This window comes from Phacochoerus africanus, chromosome 11 (assembly GCF_016906955.1).
Source record: "Phacochoerus africanus isolate WHEZ1 chromosome 11, ROS_Pafr_v1, whole genome shotgun sequence".
Lineage (NCBI taxonomy): Eukaryota > Metazoa > Chordata > Mammalia > Artiodactyla > Suidae > Phacochoerus > Phacochoerus africanus.
This window is the reverse complement of record NC_062554.1, coordinates 3,759,143-3,773,503: the sequence shown is the minus strand read 5'-3', so window position 1 is coordinate 3,773,503 and position 14,361 is coordinate 3,759,143. Positions and strand designations below refer to the sequence as shown.

Sequence of the window (14,361 nt, the reverse complement as noted above, 5' to 3'; positions counted from 1 at the left end):
ATTTACAGAGCAGCAATTCCAAATAATAGGTTAAAGTGGAACATAACCTTACCCAAGGACAAAATGTGTTATTTCCTCAGCGTGATCACTTCTGAATGGCATTGCCAGCTGGTAAAATTTTTCCTGTACTTTCAGGAGAGCTCCCAGCAGGGGAGTGGGGGGCGGGGGGCAGTCCTGCCCATCTTACTTCTAACTTGCCTTCCAAGCCTCTTGCCTCAACTGGTGTCAAGTAACCCCCACCCAGTCACTGGCTTTTATAGTTAAAGCCGTTTTAATAGGCATTGTCAGCTCCCATCCTAAGAGATGCTTCAGAGCTAAAAATCAGTGCATTCTCTAGCCCTCCGCTCCCACTTCACCCCCTTTTCTAGCTTGCACCCTAAATTGCTTTCATCTGGGAAGAAGGCTCACTTATTTAAGACAGTGCTTTTGACGCTCGAATGTGCATACGTTTCAACTGGAGATCTTACTGAAGTGCAGACACTGAACTGGTCTCTGTGAGGCGGAGAGGTTCGCACAAAGACTCCCCTGGATGCCGATGAGGCTGGTTAGCAGGTTAGCAGACCACGTGACCTTTGCCTTCATCTGCTTTTGACTTAAGGGGTCCCACCTGGTCTTGAACTTGGCCTCTTTCATTTGCTAATTTGACCTTGAGGGCTTTTCCCCCAGGCTCTGGGGTCTGCACGCCTCACTGGCTAGACTCTTTCTGCCCACCCCCACTGCTCTGCAGACTGGGCCTTAGTCTGGGACTCCTGGGGATTGTCACGTGTCCTCTGGGCTGGGCTTAGCTGTGGCCGGTGGTCTAGGGCCTGGCGGCCTGAGGGCAGGGCTGACTCAAGAAAGCTTTCCAACTGGAGTGGGCCCACTCTGCTCCCCTCCTTCTTTCCCCAGCCTCAACCCTTGGACATGAGACAGTAACTCTTACTCAATCTTCTGTTCAAGAATCTTTGTGCCTTGGATAACCTACACAGAGCATCCAAGGAAAAGAAATGTAGAAAAATAACAGAGGCATACATGTATATATACTTTAAAATTCTTTATTGGTCTCCTTTAAAAAGAAATAGGTGAAATGGATTTTTAATATAACTCCATGCTTTCAAAATATATTTAGCGCATGTAATTGATACAAAAAAATCTATTAATGAAATATTTAAAATTATTTTTTTCCTAACACATCTTTGAAGTCCGGTGCATATTTTTTACGTAAAACTTCCCTTGTCTGTAGCCACATTTCAAGGACTCCGTGGCTACTTGTGGCTATCATATTTGATAACACAGTTTTAATTTGTGCTTAGGAGATCAGAAAACCAAGCCTCAGTTGTCCTTATGGCATTTCTTTTTTGCTTGTTTGGTTTGGTTAGCGCTGAGTTATAATTTACATTTAGTAAGTTAGCAATTTTAGGCATAGAGTTCTGTGTTTTGATTTGTATACAGTTGTCCAGCCAACACCATTGTGATGTATGAGAGCATTTTCATCCCCCTCCCAATTTTTTTGTGCCCTTTGCAATTCACCCCCTTCTCACAGCTCTGGGCCTTGGTATCCACTCATCTGATTTCAAGTAGTTTTGTCTTTTTCAGGATTTTATAAAAATGGAGTCATACAGCGGCTTATCCTTGCCGTCTAGCTTCTTTCACTTTGCATATTGCTTTTGAGAAGTATTTTGTTGTATGCATCAGTATTTCCACTTTATTGCTTGGTAGCATGCCTTGAGGTGGTGTCTTCAGCTCACTAGAGCCACAGCCATGCCTGGTACTCACTCCGCTCAGCGCTGCTGTGGCTCACAGTCTGGTGTCTTAGTCGGGACACCTTCTCAGGCCCTTTCTTCTGCAAGAGCCTATTGTAACTAGCAGGCAGTTTGATGTTTTTAATCCTATAATGCCCGCAAGAGGGGAAAATGTGTGCAAATCATAGGACCTGTTACAGACTGGATGGGTCTGTCACTTGGGGTGCATAGCCAGTGGACACAGCAAGTATGTTTTTTTGCTGCTGCTGTGGCACGAGAAGTTCCCAGGCCAGGGGCCAGGGACTGAACCCACACCACAGCCGCGACCCAAGCTGCTGCAGTGATGACATGGGATCCTTAGCCTGCTGCGCCACAAGGGAACTCAACTGCAAGTACTTTTAATTAAAAGTGAAGCACTTCTTACTCGTGACTAGTAAGCGGAAGCGGGGGTGGGGTGGGGGGGGGCGCTAAGGACACAGGGAGGTAGTGCTCAGGTTACGGGGTCCCCAAACATCCCAGCCAGGAAAGTTGTCTGCCTGGGAGCAGGTGTAGCCACAAAGGGCAGGCTTGAGCTTCCATGTAGTACAGGTTCCTCCAAACACTGCAAGCTCATTTGCAGTTTGGGCTGTTTGCTCTCACTGCGGTATCTTGTTGATCGGAATGCCCTGTAGCCTTTTGGTGGTGGGAACTTTCTGCAATGTAATGATTAGTTTCTGCAAAGCAACGCTCACCTTGGCGTAACCCCAGCTCCCCTTCTGCTGCCTCGCTGACAGGCCTGTGTTCTTCACTGCTAATGGGCAGCCTCGGCGTTCAGTGGCGCTTTTTTTTTTTTTTTTTTAATTTTTTTGGGGTCATTTTTTGCTATTTCTTGGGCCGCTCCCGTGGCATATGGAGGTTCCCAGGCTAGGGGTCCAATCGGAGCTGTAGCCACCGGCCTACGCCAGAGCCACAGCAACGCGGGATCCGAGCCGCGTCTGCGACCTACACCACAGCTCACGGCAACGCCGGATCGTTAACCCACCCAGCAAGGCCCGGGACCGAACCCGCAACCTCATGGTTCCTAGTCGGATTGTTAACCACTGTACCACTATGGGAACTCCCCAGTGGCGCTTTTGATGCAGAATTCCTTGGCCTCACTGGACCACTTCAGTATCTGCATTCAAGGCTATATCATCCACCTGCCTTTGCGAGGGAACCGGACAAAGAAAAACTAAGGCATTATATGTGCTCTCAGCCATTCTGTGGCTTATCCTGTACCCTAGTGTCACAGCTGGGACCAGGGGTGGTAGGGTGCCTTCAACTGGGCAGTGTGTTTATCAGCTGGCATTTCTTTGGTGGACCTCAGCTGGGCAAAGAGAGCTTATGGATTCCAATTAGAGTGATGCAATGCTGGAAGAGTGAAAAGAAAGAGAGAGAGAGAGAAGGAAGGAGGAAGGAAAGGAAGGAAGAAATTGAAATGTCTCCGACATCTTTAGCTGTCTTGTTGGAGAAGCTACTAGCTTTAACTGAGCCTTAGGCCGGGCACACAGAGACTCCCGGGTCAGGTCCTGCTTTCTCGTGTTTTCCTTAAATGCCATCTTATTACATCATATTATGACCTGAAAAGAGTGGCTTTTCCTCCTAGGTCCAAAAGAAGGAAGGAGATATGACGGGGGGTGAGAAAGTGATGTTTCTTGTTATGGCAAATATTTATATAGAGCTATCCATCTACGAGACTTTGCTCTTTGCCTGTTCCTGGTGAAAATACTGGTGAGGCTCTTTCCCTCGAGGTAAAAGAGGGCAGAGCACTGAAGGATTGAGGAGCGAGGACAGGATCAATGTCGTGACCAGTGGTTTTTATTGAGACTCGGCTACACACTGGCTCGGGTAATGTATCACATCTCCGCCATAAGGAAGGGATGATTTTCAGTAGTACACGCACGATTAAACCACATCTCAGGTCAGGTATCACCCCAGGGTTTCAGAACGAGAGACAGATGCATTTGGGATTCAGACTCCAGCGCCAGTGCTTTTTCTCACCTCTTGCTGCCAGGGAAATTAACGCAGCCTGAGGCCTGGGGTTGTGCCACCAGGAATGAAGCAGAATGGGGCTGGAGAAGGAGCCTGCAGGGAACTCAGAAAGAGCTGTAGGAAGCCTGCCAATGCCAGGAAGGGGAACTAGCCTGCTGAATCCATGCAGCTAAAAAAATGAGACAGGTACCCATCAGGCTATGGGTAGAAACAAGCTCTCAGCCACTGTGTGACCCGAGTTCCCTTGCAAGTGATGTGGGGCCTGAAGGGGACACTCGCTTCTTGTAAGGACCAGACAGGTCCCCCTGCCTTAGACCTTAGAGTGGTTAACAACCTGAGGTTTGCGTTTGCATAAAACTGGACTATAACCTTTGCTTTGTCAGTTATTCCTTCTGAGACTCTTGGTCATTAAATCCCTTCTAAAGCAGTCACTTTTCACATTTGTCAAGTGGGGGTTATTAAATTCATCTGATAGAATTATTTGCGGTTAGGCTATATAAGACCTGTGAAGAGTTCAGCCATTGCCCACCACATACAAAGTGATCAGAAAACAGTCTCTATAATTATTGTCTGCCTTCCGCTGTCCCTTGAAACAAATAACCCCCACGCATGCATGCTTGCCCACATGAATAGTGATTATCTTTGGCCGCGTGTTCCAGATGGATGCGTTTCCTGCCCAAGCTCCGCATGGTTCACGTCCTTGTAGAGTTAGTTTCATCCACCCTCATCTCCCCAAACCAGCCATAGCCCTGGGCTTGACTCTTAGATCCTCTGCCGTAGGCGCCCGTGTAGAAGCTGCGGGGTTGGGAGGCCTCTGAACCACGAGGGACAAGGTAGCCTCCCTTAATTTCCTTTTAATTTCCTCTGAGACAATTATTTAAAATTGAGATATAGTTTACATACCGTATCAGTCACCCTATAAAATATACAATTGGGAAAAGATTACAAATGTTGACCAGCCCCACTAATTCCATCATATTTTCATTGTCCCCCCCAAAGAAACCCCAAATTCATTAGCAGTTGTTCCCCATTCCTTCTCCCACAAACCCCTGGCAACCATGACTCTACTTCCTATAAATTTGCACACTCCAATCATACATATATGTGACTTTTCGTGTCTGGCTTCATTGACGTAGCATCATGTTTTCAAGGCTGGTCCGCATGGTAAGGTGTCAAAACTTGATTCTTTTTTTTCTCCCATTTTTACACTTTTCTCCTATTAGTGATTCCAAAATACTTTCCCCAGATGCTATAAGACCTCCTCATCCCAGCCATCCCTTCTGCTTACTTCCGCCTTGTGTGTTTTCTCTGCGGACTCTTCCTATCACGAGAACATATGTGGCCTCGACCGCCTCACCTGTGCCCTCTCCCCCCGCCCCGACATGGGCTCCCGAAGGCTCCTGTCAGGTGTTGCCAGGCCTGGTGAAAGCTCTTCTCCCAAAGCAAGGTCTGTGCCTGATTTTTTACCAGCCTTTACCACCAACTGTCTTTGGTTAAAGTTAGGAAGTTGAGAACATGGCTTTGAAGTAGGACTGGACATGTTAAGTTATACCTGTTAGCAACCTGTATACATGTTATCAACTCTAAGACGTGTGATTTTATAAAACCACTCAATGTCTCTATTTCTTTATCAAAAGGTCAAAAGTGTATTCTGAGTTTATTCGTTGGGAGTTTTCCTGTGAGGGATGGAGAAAGGGCAGTGAGGTTTCTAAATCACAACGGGTTATAAGAAGTGTTAGTTCTCAGGATGTGCCATCACCTTATTGGGGTCATTGTTGTTTCTTTGCCTTTTTCTGGGAAGGCGACCTTGAGAGATGAAAGGGCTCCACGTGAACAGAGCTGTTCGGAGGTAGCCGTGTCTTCACAATAAGTCTTACTCTAGGTCTTGGAGATTAGCTCCTGGAGAGCAGTGCCAGCGTGACGGCACAGAGAGGTGAAGATGCCCACGAGAAAGATCTAACCCTCTGGAGGGACGAGGAGGTTCTAGAGTTTTCGTCCTCGGAAGCGGAGGACCTGTGTGTTGGGCACAGAGCTAGTTCAATGATGGGCAAAAATGGTCTCATGGAGTTTACATTCCAGTGGCAGGATTCGTACATTAAAGATACATATTAAATGGTGATAAGAGGAAAAATTAAGCAGCTAAGCATATTCAGAGTGATGGTTTGGGGGGCCGTGCCTTGGCCAGGCTTGACAAAGCAGACCCTTCTGAGAAGGGGGCATGTAAAGAGAGAGTTAATGAAGCCATGCAGGTCCTAGGGTCTTCCTTGCAGCAAGAGCAAAAACGCCCGAAGCAGCAGCGTGTCCTGGTGCTTTGAACATTGAGAATATGGGAGTTCCCACTGTGGCGCAGCAGAAATGAACCTGACTAGTATCCATGAGGATGCGAGTTTGAGCCCTGGCCTCGCTCAGTGGGTTAGGGATCTGGCGTTGCTGAGAGCTGTGGTGTAGGTCGCAGACGAGGCTTGGATCCCACGTTGCTGTGGCCGTGGTGTAGGCCGGCAGCTGTAGCTCTGATTCTACCCCCAGCCTGAGAACTTCCATATGCTGTGAGTGCGGGCCTAAAAAAACAGTGTTTTGGTGGACTGAGAAAAGGTTAACAGCTGGCAGCTCACCCAAGGCCACTTCTCTCCAGGGCCTCAGTGTGTCTCTTTACCAGGAGGATTCAAAGGAAATCGTTGCTCTGATGAGGGTGCAAATTAATGTCTGGTATGAGCAGGGCAAAGAGCGGGTTTGAAGTTGGAGTGAGATGCTCTCGTTACCCTGGGTGTTCGGCCTCTTTATCCAGAACAGTCAGCCTCCCTTTGCCTCCCCTGTTTCTCACCGGAACCCTTTTTTGTTTGTCCATCTGCCCAGGATTCTATACGCAAGGAGCACCTTCGAAGTCAGGGCTGGGCAGGCAGGGGCCGGAAGAGTGGCTACAATGACGTCGGCAGTCCTGGTGGACATTCAAGAGGAGGTGACCTGCCCCATCTGCCTGGAGCTCCTGACGGACCCCCTGAGCATAGACTGTGGCCACAGCTTCTGCCAAGCCTGCATCACGCAGAACAGCGAGGAGTGGAGGATGGGCCAGGGAGGGGAGAGCAGCTGTCCCGTGTGCCAGACCCGCTACCGGCCTGGGAACCTGCGGCCCAATCGGCACCTGGCCAACATCGCCGAGAGGCTCCGGGAGGTGGTGTTGGGCTCGGGGACGCAGCTGAAGGTGATCCTGTGTGCGCACCACGGAGAGAAGCTCCAGCTCTTCTGCAGGGAGGACGGCCAGCTCATCTGCTGGCTCTGCGAGCGGGCCCAGGAGCACCGTGGCCACCACACGTTCCTCATGGAGGAGGTGGCCCAGGAGTACCAGGTGGGCCCGGGGGAGGGACGGCGGGAAGGAACAGACCCCTTGGTAGATTGAAACATTTCCTAACGCCCTCACCTCACGTCTCTGTGGTCCTCTCGTCCCATTTCCTAGAGGATGCACCTAGAAAGAGCCACCTCGAGTAGAAACGTTATCGCGTTCTCACTGCTCCAGATCTGCCTGAGTAGCGGATGCTGCTGGGGGCCAGTAAGGGGTGGGCAGGTTGAGTGCGGGGGATGTGTTGTCAGGGGGCTTAAAGGACTTAAAGTGGGAGTTCCTGTGGTTGCTCAGTGGTAGCAAACCTGAGTAGTATCCACGAGGGTGCGGGTTCGATCCCGGGCCCCGCTCAGTGGGTTAAGGATCCGGCGATGCTGTGAGCTGTGGTGTAGGTCACAGATATGGCTCGGCTCGGATCCTGTGTTGCTGTGGCTGTGGTGTAGGCCGGCAGCTGTAGCTTGGATTAGACCCCTAACCTGGAATTTCCCTGTGCTGTGGGTGCAGCCCTTAAAAAAAAAAAAAAAAAAAAAGACTTCAAGTCATTCATGGTCAGGTTCTTTGCCCTGAGAAAAGAGCATTCCTTCTGTTCCCACTGGTTTCCATCCCCTGTTTGTAAAAGATGACTTTGGCCTTCTCCATTTTTTCGTCCCAGAGCTACTTCTGAGGCCCGCATGACCCCTACCCCATTCCTTCTATTTCTACCGGTTTGACACGACCCTGGGTGCATTTCTTCCAGGAGAGGTTTCAGGAGTCTCTGAAGAAGCTGAGGCAAGAGCAGCAGGAAGCTGAGAAACTAGCCGCTCTTATCAGAGAGAAGAGAGCATCCTGGAAGGTAAGAGAGATGCTTCCTTTTTTAAAAATTTATTGATTTATTTTTTTAGGGCTGCACTCACAGCACATGAAAGTTCCCAGGCCAGGGGTCAAATCGGAGCTGCAGCTGCTGGCCTACACCCCAGCTCACGGCAACGCCAGATCCTTAACCCACTGAGCGAGGCGAGGGATTGAACCTGCATCCTCACGGAGACTCTGTTGGGTTCTTAACCCGCTGAGCCACAGTGGGACCTAAGAGAGATTCTTCCGAAGCAGTTCTGGGATGTGAGTTGGGGCAGGGGAGCCAAAGGCCTGGTCCTGTCTGTTCCCTGATTTGACTGGACAAGCTTCTTCTTGCCTGGTCTTCATGGCAACACTTCCAACGGAGGGTATTTTTCTTAGTGCAGAACCAGGAGGAGAGAAGAAGAAGTTAGAAAATGAACACATCAGAGGGAATCTAGGTTTTTAAAGACAGTCACATAGAGAGGAGCCATGGCCATTGGTGGCTCCCTAAAGTCTTGATCCTGGACCTTGTGCTACAGTTCTGAGCCGTCAGCCCAGGCCAGTCATGCCTACTTTCAAGTTCAAAACTGGAAGGAGTAGCTGATGTTGATGCCTCAGAGGCCAGGGAGACGCTTGGAGTCTACAGCTCACCCGGGAATCACGATCTCTGTAGGAAGCCTAGGAAAGGCCGCCTGGGCCCGGGGTCTGGGAGGAGCTAATGAGAGAATAGAAGGAAGGAAGAGGTTCTGCAGGAATTCCTCCCCCATTCCTCCTCCTCCCCTCTTGAGACCTGCCGGGAAAGCAGTGCGGAGCCCACCGCCCCACCCCTGGTACAGGAGACCCTCAGCTCAACAGACCAGCCTCTTTCTCTTCTCTGTTCCTGAAGAATCAGATGGAGCCCGAGAGACACAGGATCCAGAAGCAGTTTGACCAGCTGAGAAGCATCCTGGACAAAGAGGAGCAACGGCAGCTAAGGAAGCTGGAGGAGGAGGAGAGGAAGGGCCTGAGTGTCATCGCAGAAGCTGAGGGGGAGCTGGTCCAGCAGAGCCAGTGTCTGAGAGAGCTCATCTCAGACCTGGAGCGCCGGTGTCAGGGGTCAATGATGGAGCTGCTGCAGGTAAGGGCTGCAAAGGAGCCCACAGTCTGAGAGGCAAGACAGAGAGAGACTAACTTGCCCTCCCTCCTGACCTGGGATTCCTATCCTGGTGGTGGAAAGAACAAAATCTTCCTTTGACCCTGTCTGGTTTTTTCCTATTGGCCAGCCAGAACTCATGGATACAGCCTAGGATAATTAAAAGCACACCTGCTAAATGAATGTCTCACTTTAATGTCTTAGGTATAAAGAAATTCCATACTATGCAGAAGATCTATTATATGGAGCAATGTTTTATTTATTTTTATTTTATTTTTTGTCTTTTTAGGGCCACGCCCGAGGCATATGGAGGATCCCAGGCTAGGGGTCGAATCAGCTACAGCTGCTGGCCTACACCACAGCCACAGCAACACGGGATCTGAGCCACGTCTGTGACCTACACCCCAGCTCATAGCAATGCCGGATCCTTCACCCACTGAATGAGGCCAGGGATCGAACCTGTGTCCTCATGGATGCGAATCAGATTTGTTTCTGCTGAGCCGTGACAGGAACTCCTGCAGTGATGTTTTGTAAAGCAGCATTTCTCACTCGTGGTACTTGTGATCTTTGGGGCTGGTACAGTCTCTGCTGTGAGGGGCTGCCCTGTGCATTGTAGGATGTTTAGCAGGATCCCTGGCCTCTACCCACGAGATGCTTGTAGCGTCCCACCAGCTGTGACAAGCAAAACACCCTCCAGACATTGCCAAATGCCCGCTGTTGAGAATCACTGGTCATTAAGCACCTTTTGTTGCTGATACTCCGCTGGGATTGGTCAGGTTCTTGTGACCCAGCTTAGTCCCAGGCAGACAGTACCAAACTCAAGTGCTTTGAGGTTTTTTTTTTTTTAATGTAATCACCACCTCTTCTCCCTTCTTTGCTTTGACTCTTCTCTGGGGCAGGACCACTGAACATGCTGTAAATAGAAGTTTGAACAGGTCTTTTGAGGCACAAAGAATGTGGTCTGTGTGTGTCCTGAGGTCCAGAGGGCACAAGCGATCACATCCAAAGAGGTTTGATGGAGAGGCTTAAACTGCAGCTGGAATCTGAGCAGCTGTTCTCTTCACAGAGTGAAGAACGTGACGGTGACGTTGCGGCAGGATGTACCTTGCGACATTCTGGAAGCTTCAGGCTGTTTCTTATTTTCTGTTTGCTTTCTTGCTTTCCTCTTGCTCTGTTTCCTGGTGGGATAATAATTCCTCTACTTATTCTTGGGCCCTAGTATCGGGGTCACCTCTATTTTGCGGCCTCCACGTGGGGACCGTCTCTACCCCCGTCGCGTCCCGGGGAGGTGGGGTGGGATGAGGGACATGGATGAGGCTGGGTTGCAAGACAAGGCCCGTCACTGCATGACTTAACCTGTCTCTTTCTTCCCTAGGATGTGAGGGATGTCGCGGAAAGGTATGTGTAGAAGGCGAGCGGGAGCCCTCGGGTGGACAGGAGATGCCGTGGGATTGGCTCGTGGTCCGTGGGAAAGGAAACAAAACATCCCAAAGCAGATTTATGACGCTGCTGACTTGAGCTCCTTGTCCTGAGAGCTTGGGGGGCCCCCAAGCAAAGGGCACAGCTGGGTTTCTATGGGAGGAGAATTTGGATGGGGACAGGGGTGTCCTTCACCCCCCACCCCTTTACCTCTTGACGGAACTCCCTCTCCGCACACCTCTGCACCTGCCTCCAGTAGTGTATAGCGACCTCTAAATACTCAGGGACTTTCTTGGCCCACGGGCTTTGTCAGAGAGGAATTTTCCATCTGGATTCCCCCCACCCCCAAGGTCTAGACATCAGCTCTTGGGACATCTACTTAAATTCCCTTTTCTCCCCCATCTTTGAAACCATGCACACCTGGTTTCCTAATTTTCCTCGGAGTCCGTTTAATTCCAGTAAAATCACAGGCCCGAGACCTTGCAGGGAGGGGCCCTGGTCTTGGGACAAGGACGTGTTCTCTCCTCTACCACATCCTCCAGACTTTCACTCATCGAAGAGACCCTACAGCTGCCCACACACCTGGTACCTCACAAACCCATGTGCCCTGGAGCCTGAGGTCTAACACTCCAGCTGGCCTAACACTCCCAGAGACCAGGAATCCTGAGAGGCTGTCGTTCTCCCTCGGCCTCTGCGAGGCCCTGTGACCTAAACCACAGACTTCTTAGCCCCTCACCTGATACTCTCCAAGCCCCAGCAGCAGCTTCTGGTGCTCTGCTGCCAACACAGATGCCTACAGACCCTCTAAGAGGGCAGTAACATTTGAAGTATTTTATATCTTTTTTAGAGATGGCAAAGGATTTCCAAGCCATTATTTTCTTTGATATTATACAGTCTCTAGGATGCAGAGAAAGAAGGGGAAATTACCATATTTTTCAAAGCAACAACAAGCTGTAGAAATTAAAATGAGGCTTTGAGAGATAAAGCCGAACTTTTTCTTTTAAATTGATGTATAGGTGATTTCCAAGAGTATACTAGTTTCAGCTGTACAGCAGAGAGATTCAATATTTTTATAGAATAGACTCCATATAAAGTTACTATAAAATATCAGCTATATTCCCTATGCTATGCAAGAGGTGCATGCACCCCAATGATCACTGCAGCACAATTAGCAATGGTCAAGATGTGGAAGCAATCTGTGTCCAACAGCAGATGAATGGATGAAGATGTGGTGTATATCCACAATGGAATACCACTCGGCCATAAAAAAAGAACGAAAATCTTATCACTGTTCACACAGGTGGTCAGAAGCTAGTTTTTAGGCCAGGTCTTCTGGTTCTGATGTCAGTGCTCTTTGCTAATTTTCTCCAGGAAAGAACACTGAAGTTCACCAATGGGCTTGGGAGAAGAGGGAAACAGGTGTTAGAGGCACCCAAGCTTAGCGGTGTTGGAGCTTCACGATGTCTGTTCTCTCTAGGAGTGAATTCTGGACCCTGAAGAAGCCAGAAGCTCTCCCCACCAAGCTGAAGAGTGTGTTTCGAGCCCCAGATCTGAAAAAGATGCTGCGAGTGTTTAGAGGTGAGGAGATTCTGAGAGTAGAGTTTGGATGGGGGATAATGGTAGTGGTAAGAAACAAAAAGAACAGAGGGTACTCGGGAACAGTGGCAGAGAGGGAGGTCAGAGCGGGAGGAAAACAGTCTGCTGAAGAAGATCTTCATGCTGATGGGCGAGTGAAATGGCCAGCTCACATCCCTGCAGAGTTCCCTGCCACACCCCTCAGACAGGTAAGAGGACAGAGAACCTGCAGACCTGAGACGCTGGTTCTTTATAACGTGATTGACCCTTTATTGTTACAGAGCTGACAGATGTCCAGAGCTACTGGGGTGAGTAGACGCCATGGCCTCTTTGAGCTGTCAGGTTCTCCTCTTGCCCAAACATACCCCCACCCCCTCAGCTGTGAGACGCTGTTCTGTCCCTCCAGCTCCCCCAGCCACCCCATCGCTTCAGTGCCTCCTACCCACATCCTGGGCCTCCTCTTCTCAGTCAGAAGACCCAGGTACCCACCCTCACCCGCTGATGCTGTCCCTTCCCCCACAGTGGACGTGACTCTGAATCCACACACGGCCAATTTAAATCTCGTCCTGTCTAAGAACCGGAGGCAGGTGAGGTTTGTGGGCGCCCAGCAGTCCGGGTCGCGCTTGGATGAGCATTACGGCTGCGGCGTCCTGGGCTCTCGGCACTTCTCCTCGGGGAAACATTACTGGGAGGTGGACGTGGCCAAGAAGACTGACTGGATCCTGGGGGTGTGCAGCGATGCGATGGGACCCACGTTCTCCTTCAGCCAGTTTGCCACAGGTCGGAACGTTTACTCCAGATACCAACCTCAGAGCGGATACTGGGTGATTGGATTACACCGGAAGCACGAATACAGAGCCTACGAGGACTCGTCTGCCTCGCTGCTGCTCTCCATGACCGTGCCTCCCCGCCGTGTGGGCGTGTTCCTAGACTACGAGGCCGGCACGGTCTCCTTCTACAATGTCACCAACCATGGCTTCCCCATCTACACCTTCTCCAAATACTACTTCCCCTCCACTCTTTGTCCGTATTTTAATCCTTGCAACTGTGTGGTCCCAATGACCCTGCGTCGCCCAAGCTCTTGAACATTCTGCGGTTCTCGCCCGCATCCCAGCAGTACCCTTCTGCCCTGAGGCTCGTCGGGCATCAGACTCTCCCCTTGCTTACCTTCTGGTTTCCTGTGTTTTCACTCCCTCCCCTTTGAACATGTATTGACTCAGGGCTAGAGTTGAGTAACCCAATGGCGATAGTGAACATCCTTGACAGATGAAGTCTAGAACTTGAGATGGGAGAGGGGTAGCTTTCAACCTCTAAGTACCATTAAGCATGGTATTTGATGGAGGTTTTTCTTTGTTGATGCATGAAATCGAATTTAGGAAAATCTCTTCTATTAATATGATACTACTTTGTCTACTGAATGGAAAATTGAATTTCCACAGATACTGTCTCTAATTACCGTGATAATCACGTCATTTTAATTCTGTTATTGGAGTACATTGATTTAGTTTTTAAATCTAACACTAATTTCTGAAATAAACCACTGTTATTCTTCATATGCAATGCTGGATTTGTGTTTGCTAACACGTTGTTTAGGTCTCTGTTTATGAAAGAAATTGACCTGCAATTTTACATTCTTGTAACATCATTGTCAGGTTTTATAAAATACGATAGTGAGCGGAGAACTTGCTATGTGTTTATGTAAGTATGCATAGGATTGAGTGTTAAAAACCACTATGTTAATTTTGTTGGCTTTAAATTCAACTTAAAGAGATTCTAACTTCAATTTTCACTGCAAACTTCATGATTCTTACAAATCTAAGATAGTAATTGAAAAATTAAAAAAAAAAATCTTCCAAATGCATTGAAGTGAAACATGGGAGAGGAGGAAAATAATGAACCCAGGACATATTTTTCTCCCAGAATGAAAGGAAAATGTATAGAGAAAATAATCAATATACGGCCCTTTCAGGAAGAGAATGGATTCTTCCAGCTTCTCCATACCTCCTTTTCTTTATGCTCAAACATGAACAGTTCATGCTTTGACTTTGGTAGAGAGGTGCTATGTACTTTTTGAGCCATTTGTAAGTGAAAATGATAATGAGGTGGCTGTGAGGGTGGAAACAAACATGAAGAAGTTGACTAGAGCTGGCTGCCCATTATGGTAGCCGAGAGCCTGCAGTGGCTATTGAGTGCTTCACTGTGCCGAGTCTGAATTGAGGTGCTGTATGTGTAAAATATACGCCAGAATTTGAAGACTTAGTTCAAAATGTATGTAAAATATCTTACTAATAACTTTTATAGATCTCTGATAATATGTTGGATATGTTGGATTAAATAAAATATATATATTAACTTTA

The 14,361-nt window shown here is 48.9% G+C and overlaps 1 protein-coding gene across 8 annotated transcripts in view; it reads left to right on the top strand.

Annotated features, from left to right (window-relative positions):
• TRIM6 (tripartite motif containing 6) overlaps positions 1–14,361 on the top strand; it is a 16,394-nt gene extending 2,033 nt beyond the window's left edge. For 3 of the 8 annotated variants that reach the window (XM_047752462.1, XM_047752461.1, XM_047752458.1), the window contains exons 2-8: positions 6,585–7,074; positions 7,802–7,897; positions 8,765–8,995; positions 10,386–10,408; positions 11,907–12,007; positions 12,286–12,312; positions 12,527–14,361. In XM_047752462.1, the coding sequence (XP_047608418.1) occupies positions 6,652–7,074; positions 7,802–7,897; positions 8,765–8,995; positions 10,386–10,408; positions 11,907–12,007; positions 12,286–12,312; positions 12,527–13,089 (1,464 nt within the window). In that variant the 5' untranslated portion in view covers positions 6,585–6,651 and the 3' untranslated portion in view covers positions 13,090–14,361. Of the gene's footprint in view, positions 1–6,584; positions 7,075–7,801; positions 7,898–8,764; positions 8,996–10,076; positions 10,409–11,906; positions 12,379–12,526 lie in introns of those variants that run through there. The other 5 variants (XM_047752464.1, XM_047752460.1, XM_047752459.1 and 2 more) reach the window with 4 other exon arrangements.